This window comes from Metarhizium robertsii (assembly GCF_000187425.2).
Source record: "Metarhizium robertsii ARSEF 23 chromosome Unknown MAA_Scf_4, whole genome shotgun sequence".
Taxonomy (NCBI): domain Eukaryota; kingdom Fungi; phylum Ascomycota; class Sordariomycetes; order Hypocreales; family Clavicipitaceae; genus Metarhizium; species Metarhizium robertsii.
In genome coordinates, this window is record NW_011942182.1 from 3,724,409 (window position 1) to 3,730,408 (window position 6,000).

Consider the following 6,000-nt stretch of genomic DNA (forward strand, 5'->3'; position numbering starts at 1 on the left):
AATGCTTGAAACCCGGTCAGCAATACTGGGTGATGAACGTAGTCAGGAGGAGGGAGCCGAACCCCAGTGCATTTACAGTGAATACTCGGGAGTAATTGCATGCAAGTGCTGCGGCTTGTTTCCAGCTGTCTGATGGAAGGTTCAAGGCCACAGTGCCGCCTGACCTGGCCCATGAACATCAATATCCGTCATAACAACCACGACTTAGTCATAAATTTGTGCACGTGGAACAAGGCCGTGACCATGGTAAATTTTGAACAGTGTGAGACAATTATGAAAAGATGAGACAGAATACTACGGTGGCAATGCGGTCAAGGGGTAGAGACATGTGAATATTCATTGGAAAAAGATGTTTCAATGGTACGGTTAAAGCCAGGAAGACTGGACAGTTCGGGAATCGTAGCAGCAGAAATATTCAAGCACCAGGCTACCAGTTGACAAGACTTGCGGGTGCAAGTTCGACCGCGATGCATGGTATTTATTGCGGCTGCTGTCGAGCCTGATAGCCTGAAAACACCCATACAATCATACAAGTGACCGACTGAGTATGTAAAAGAATCATGAACTTGTTGACTCGTCAGCTAGCTACGCTAAACATGCCCTCAAAGGAAGGTGGCACATGGACGGTGCCTCGTAGTGGCGACAAGATGGGCCAAATGTATTGCCCTTGCCACACCCAAATGTAGTAGCAAGTACATACAAAGTCTGGCAGTGGCATTGGGATCTCAGTAAAGGCTCGAATTCCCCCGGAGCATGGGCGCGCTGCTGCCTGTTTGGCGAGTCCAATCGTCATCAAAGGTTGGACAGAGCAAACTACACAATCTGAAAACAGTCATCCGAGGACGACCATACAACATGCACTGGCAAAATGAGGCTTTGCAAATATAATCCATAACCCGTTTATTTGAGAAATCTAATCCAGGCCACCAGTTTACTGGATGGCCGTGTTGCCCAAGATGATTTTGATAACCGCACTGATTCACGCTCTCCTGTCCCGTCTTCATCCGTCTTGCGCATATCTTGATTGAAATCCCCCAAAATCGCATCATTCGCAATATCCAATAGAATAAAAGTGACAGGAGACAAAACTCCGCGTCACAATCTTCAGTTCAAAGAACCGGTGTTTGCACTATTTGCCAAGGCAAACCCAAGGCCACGGGTTTGTCGGATAGTGCCCAAGTTCCAGCATTCGCATGGCACTCAGAGTGCATGCAATAAGAAATCCGTCGACGGGGTTCGGTAGGAATTTGAAGACATTCCCGATCGAACTTGAATTTCACTTGCTGCCGAACCCGTCTTTCCAAAGAAGCCCACGTGCTCATCACGCTGGGCAGAATCCACAAACAGTAACATGAAAACCCGACATTGACAGTCCCCCCCATTCTTGCCTGATAGTACGGTCGACTGAGATTGCCGCCGTAGTATGTCGTAGGTCACTCCTCTTCGGCCTCTATCTCAGGCATAAGTACTTCTAGGCGATTAAGTATATCTGTGACGATACCATTGATTTCTTCGAGCAAATATTCATCTGAGCGCAAGTTATATGAAAAATAACCCCATCTCGTGAAGTCGTCCATCAGGGCGTCCCAGTCGTCTCGAACCAAGTTGACCAGATCCTCAGATGCCCCTCTGGACTGCAAGCGCGCGATCCACTTGTCTTTCTCCGACCTGAATGGATAAATAAAGACCATGGGCTCGCTTTGGTCGTATAATTGGCTTAGCACTTCGTGATGAGTTGAAGCCAAGACAATTGTGTTTCGCCGGCAGGCATCGCTCAGTTTTCCGCAGTAGTCAGCCACGAAGTTAGCATTGTCGTTTCCATACTTGTCTTTGAGATATTTGGACGAGTGCAGCTCAACAATCGTGTAATAGGGCACTAGCAGGGGCTGATCGGCGAGTTCTGACTTTCCGATACCGGGGAAACCGCATATCATGAGGCCTTTTCTGTAAGGCGGTCTGTTGAACCCCAAGAAGGATGGAATAACTCGCATTGGTGCAGTTGGGCGGCTTGGCTTATGTATAGAGTCTGGTGCCGGAGGCGAATAGATATATATGCGGCGGCTTTGTGATCGAGCCCACGCTTCGACGATGGTGTTGGTGCAGATATATATCCTTTGGTTGAGGATGTCGGAGGGCGAAGGGGCATATAAATCTTGTCGATTTGTGATTGAGGCTCCAGATGAAGGTGTTGGTGAAGACATATTTTCCTTGGAAGAGAATGGCGAGGTGAAGGGGTTTATATAGGCGGCGGATTTGCGACTGAGGCCTCAAGCTTTCCACGACGACGATGTTCAGTGCGTGACGCCGACCATCGCGCGCAGCACAATGAAGAGCCCATGAGCATGTGAAAAATGACGAGTCGAAGCAGAATAAAGACGCGGCCGGGAAGCGCAACCGAACAAAGAGTGAATAAAGCACTGACAGTAGGAAGCCGGCAAAGAGCGAACAAGACGACGACGCCAAACACAACAAAAACAGCCCGCAGATGCAGACAAGGAAGAGCCGCGCCCGCGCAGACAAGAGAGAAACAAGTCGAGCCGCAGGCCTCGGATGGCTCCGAGAAATGTCCAAAGATGCACAGCCCGCCCTCTGGCTTCGTTCCCAGCTTGGTGAGGCCGGCCGGCCGTGACTCGTGAGGCATCCAGCAGGAGCTTTGTCTCGTCTGTGAGCAGAGTGTCTCGCGGGACGACCTTGCACAACGGCGCTGCAGGGCCGTTTGTGTGCTTTGCAGCTGTAAAGACATTACATGGACTGCATGGACTGCATGTGCGGTCATGCACGGATGCCGCAGCGCCCGGCTTCGAAAACGGATCGAATCAAGACCAACGGCCTCGGCGTGGCGGCATTCATGGGGGACGACACTCCTCCGTATGAGACCAGATGTCAGAACTTGCAAAGTCGCCAGGCCTTTACCTGTTCACAGACCCCCATGCACTGCTGCCTGTGCGCTTCTGCAGGCCTGTTCTTGTCGACTTGGCCGGCCCGAGAACTGGTGAACACGCCCCGGACAACGGATATTCATGCTCGTCCTGCTTCAAATGTCGCATGTATGCAGTGAGCATCTATTTTCACCGTCTCCGCCTCTGCATCTTGAAAATGACTCCTCGAAAATGACGCCTCGCCAGTCATGGCAGCCTGAAACCGTCCCTGCAGGCCGTCATCATCTGCAGTCGCCGACTCGGTTCAGAGGCAGGAACAAGATTGCACAACCCCCGAACTTCGATTTGATATGGGCCCAAGTCGGTTTTCATTGCCTTGGCCCAACCTGAAGCTGCGTGTCTCGCCCATTTAGCTGCGCTCCGTGCACAGTTGCAGTCGCCCTTTCATGAGGAATCCCCAACCGAGTAGGCCAAGTCGTGGCCGTTTCAAGTTACGTGCAATCGCCACATTCAAGGCAGTAGGCTTCTTGTTTGTCGAGTTCCAAGAACCTTTGACAGACGTTGAGTCAACGGAATGATAGAGGTATGAACAGTGCGAGGCCAACTGTGTGCAACCAGGTCTGGGACTGGCTATCGCGCTCTATACTACATGGCAGTGTATACTTCTTGATGAGCGAATATATTCTGCCACAGACTGTGATTGCTTCGCAACTAGCATGTTCTGTTTGGGACAACAAGGCCGATCCAAATTGCCAATCGTCTCACGTCCCATGATCGATGGTGGCGGAAGTATCTTTCGTCGTAGAGGAAATAAAAATAAAAAACAGCAACTCGATTGTCCTGAAGATCTCAACCCAAAAACTACCTACCGAGTCCTCGGTGTCGTGAGCATTCCTATTTCCCAGCCTCTGCCTATAAACACGAGCCATTCTTCTTGTCCCATTCTTTGGTTCTGACGTACCATGCCACATTATTTTCGACGAGCTGTCCTTGTCGTCTTGGCTCGGGGAGACCTCGACTTCGACGGTAGCTCCTCCGCCATGTCGGCCATCCGTTTCCTTTCTCTTTCTGCAATCCTGGCGCTGCGGCGCACTGGATTGGCTACAGCATTGACCTTTTTCCCTTTCGTTTTGCCACTTGCAGGCGCTGCCCTTTTATCACAAGACGGTCTCCTTCCTTCCTCCACACCATTTGTGTCCACGGTCTTCGAGCCATGTGGCTTGTTTGCGTCAGCGGGATCGGATGCATTATGGGGGAGAGCCGAGAGCCGAGTACTACGCCTCGGTCGTTTGGGAGGCTGTTCATCCACGACTGCGTCAGAGCCACGGCTGCGCTTCAGTAGACGGGGGGCTCGCTCCTCCCTCGGTGGCCTCGCGATGCGAGCAGCACGCCGAGGGCGGTCTTCCGGGTCCTGTACGTCGTGGGTGACTGCGGTCTGGTCACTTGGCGCTTCCCTTGTCCCGGTCCGTCTATCAGTGGTAGAGGCTCCGGCATCACCAAGAGCTGGAGCGGAGCTGCCATCAGTGCCACCACTGGCCATGTTGGAGATTAACGCCTGCCCGAAAATACTGAGAGTTCTAGGAACGGGAGCGTGTTGTCTGCCGTCATCGATGGCGTCCTCATGCTGTCCTGCGACGGCATCGGGAGATGCAGGAGCTTCCACCGCCTCCTCTTCTTCGGGTTCTTCGTAGATCCACGTCATTCCTGGCAGCTCGCCCCATTTGGGATTCCAAATGCCATCTTCGATCCACATGTCCTTGACGCTTTGGTAGACTATGGTGTCGATGTCGACGCTAGTACCGGGCGCCTTGTAGTCCAGCTCGTCCTTGATCCAGTCACGCTCTTTGGATATCTGATATAAGAACTGGTTATAAGGGCGCGATGCCTCGGGATTGCGAACGGTGGGATTGGGAATATATAGACGCTGTCCCTGTTCTGTCTGGATATACCTGAAACGCTGCGGAGACTTAGATCGTTTTGGCTGGCCTACACCAAGGCCGAAAATACCAAAGATAGGTGGCCGTTCCTGTTCTGACTCCGATTCCGATTCCGGCTCCGGATCAGGTTCCTCGTGGCCCCAACGAGCGCCTGGCAAGGACTTAGAAGTGGACGAGCTGTAGGAACCAAAAAAGGGACCGTCTCCTTCTTGTTGCCATCTCTTCGACATTGGATGACTGTCCTCGGGCCATGCTGGGCCCCATTCATTCCCCCAGATGCCTTGTTCTACCCAGCGGCTTCGGACATTGTTCTCGGAGTTGGCTCGAAGATCTGAAGAGCCATCCCACGGCAACGTCTGTCTTCGACCGAAGCGCTTCTCCGATAGCTGATGCACAAGCCGTTCGAGCTCGCGGTTGGCCTGACTATTGAACTGGTTCACCGGGGTCGCCTTGTAGCGAGCTTTCCTTCGTAGTTCTCGCTGATACGTCTCGTCTACAACGGGTGGCCCGGGGGTCGGAGGCTGTGTGGTCTCGCCTGACTCTGGATACGGCGGGGGGGGATCGTCGTAGCGTCCCTCTCTTTCATGGGCAAGCTGTTGAGGATCGTTTTGTAGTCGTTGAAGTGCTTCGACCACCTGCGATAGGGCGGGGCGCCGAGGATCATGGAAAAAGGAGGCCATGTTCGCGATGAAATGGAAGCTGAAGAAAACAAGAGCAGATGAAGTTGTTGACTGCGACGGGGGAGAAGCTGTTTATGCTAGCTCTGTCGTGCGCTATAATTAGTTGTGAGGAGATGCCAGATGACAGTCTGCTGACAAAGCGGAGCCGACCTCTGCCAGCTGGCCAGTCGTCTTGCGGCCCTAAGCGCCGGCCCGTGCCAGGCTTGCCTTTATCAGCGGCTACATTTGGACGAATGACGATAGCCATTTAAGCGCCACGCTTTGCATCTGGTTACAAGAACAGAGAGCCTCGTCCACCCATTCCCGCCCAGGCTGCATGCCTCAAACTCGAGAGCGCTATGTACTTTGTACAGTGGGAGGTAAAAGGTATATAATTAAATAAAATAATTGAGTATTACGCTTTATATTATAATATATTATATTATTATAAAAAAATTAAAATACATATATATATATTAATATATAATATAATATATAATATAACCCTCCGGAAGAGGTAAAACC

The 6,000-nt window shown here is 51.8% G+C and overlaps 2 protein-coding genes across 2 annotated transcripts; both read right to left on the minus strand.

The window, feature by feature from the left end:
• Nucleotides 1-1,433: 1,433 nt before the first annotated feature.
• MAA_03236 (uncharacterized protein) lies at nucleotides 1,434-2,201 on the minus strand (the record flags this gene model as incomplete). The annotated part of the gene is made up of 1 exon (XM_007821234.1): nucleotides 1,434-2,201. One exon carries the CDS (start codon nucleotides 2,199-2,201, stop codon nucleotides 1,434-1,436), a length of 768 nt encoding a protein of 255 aa, XP_007819425.1.
• A 1,648-nt stretch (nucleotides 2,202-3,849) lies between these two features.
• On the minus strand, nucleotides 3,850-5,496 carry MAA_03237 (uncharacterized protein; the record flags this gene model as incomplete). The annotated part of the gene is made up of 1 exon (XM_007821235.1): nucleotides 3,850-5,496. One exon carries the CDS (start codon nucleotides 5,494-5,496, stop codon nucleotides 3,850-3,852), a length of 1,647 nt encoding a protein of 548 aa, XP_007819426.1.
• Between the last annotated feature and the right edge of the window lie 504 nt (nucleotides 5,497-6,000).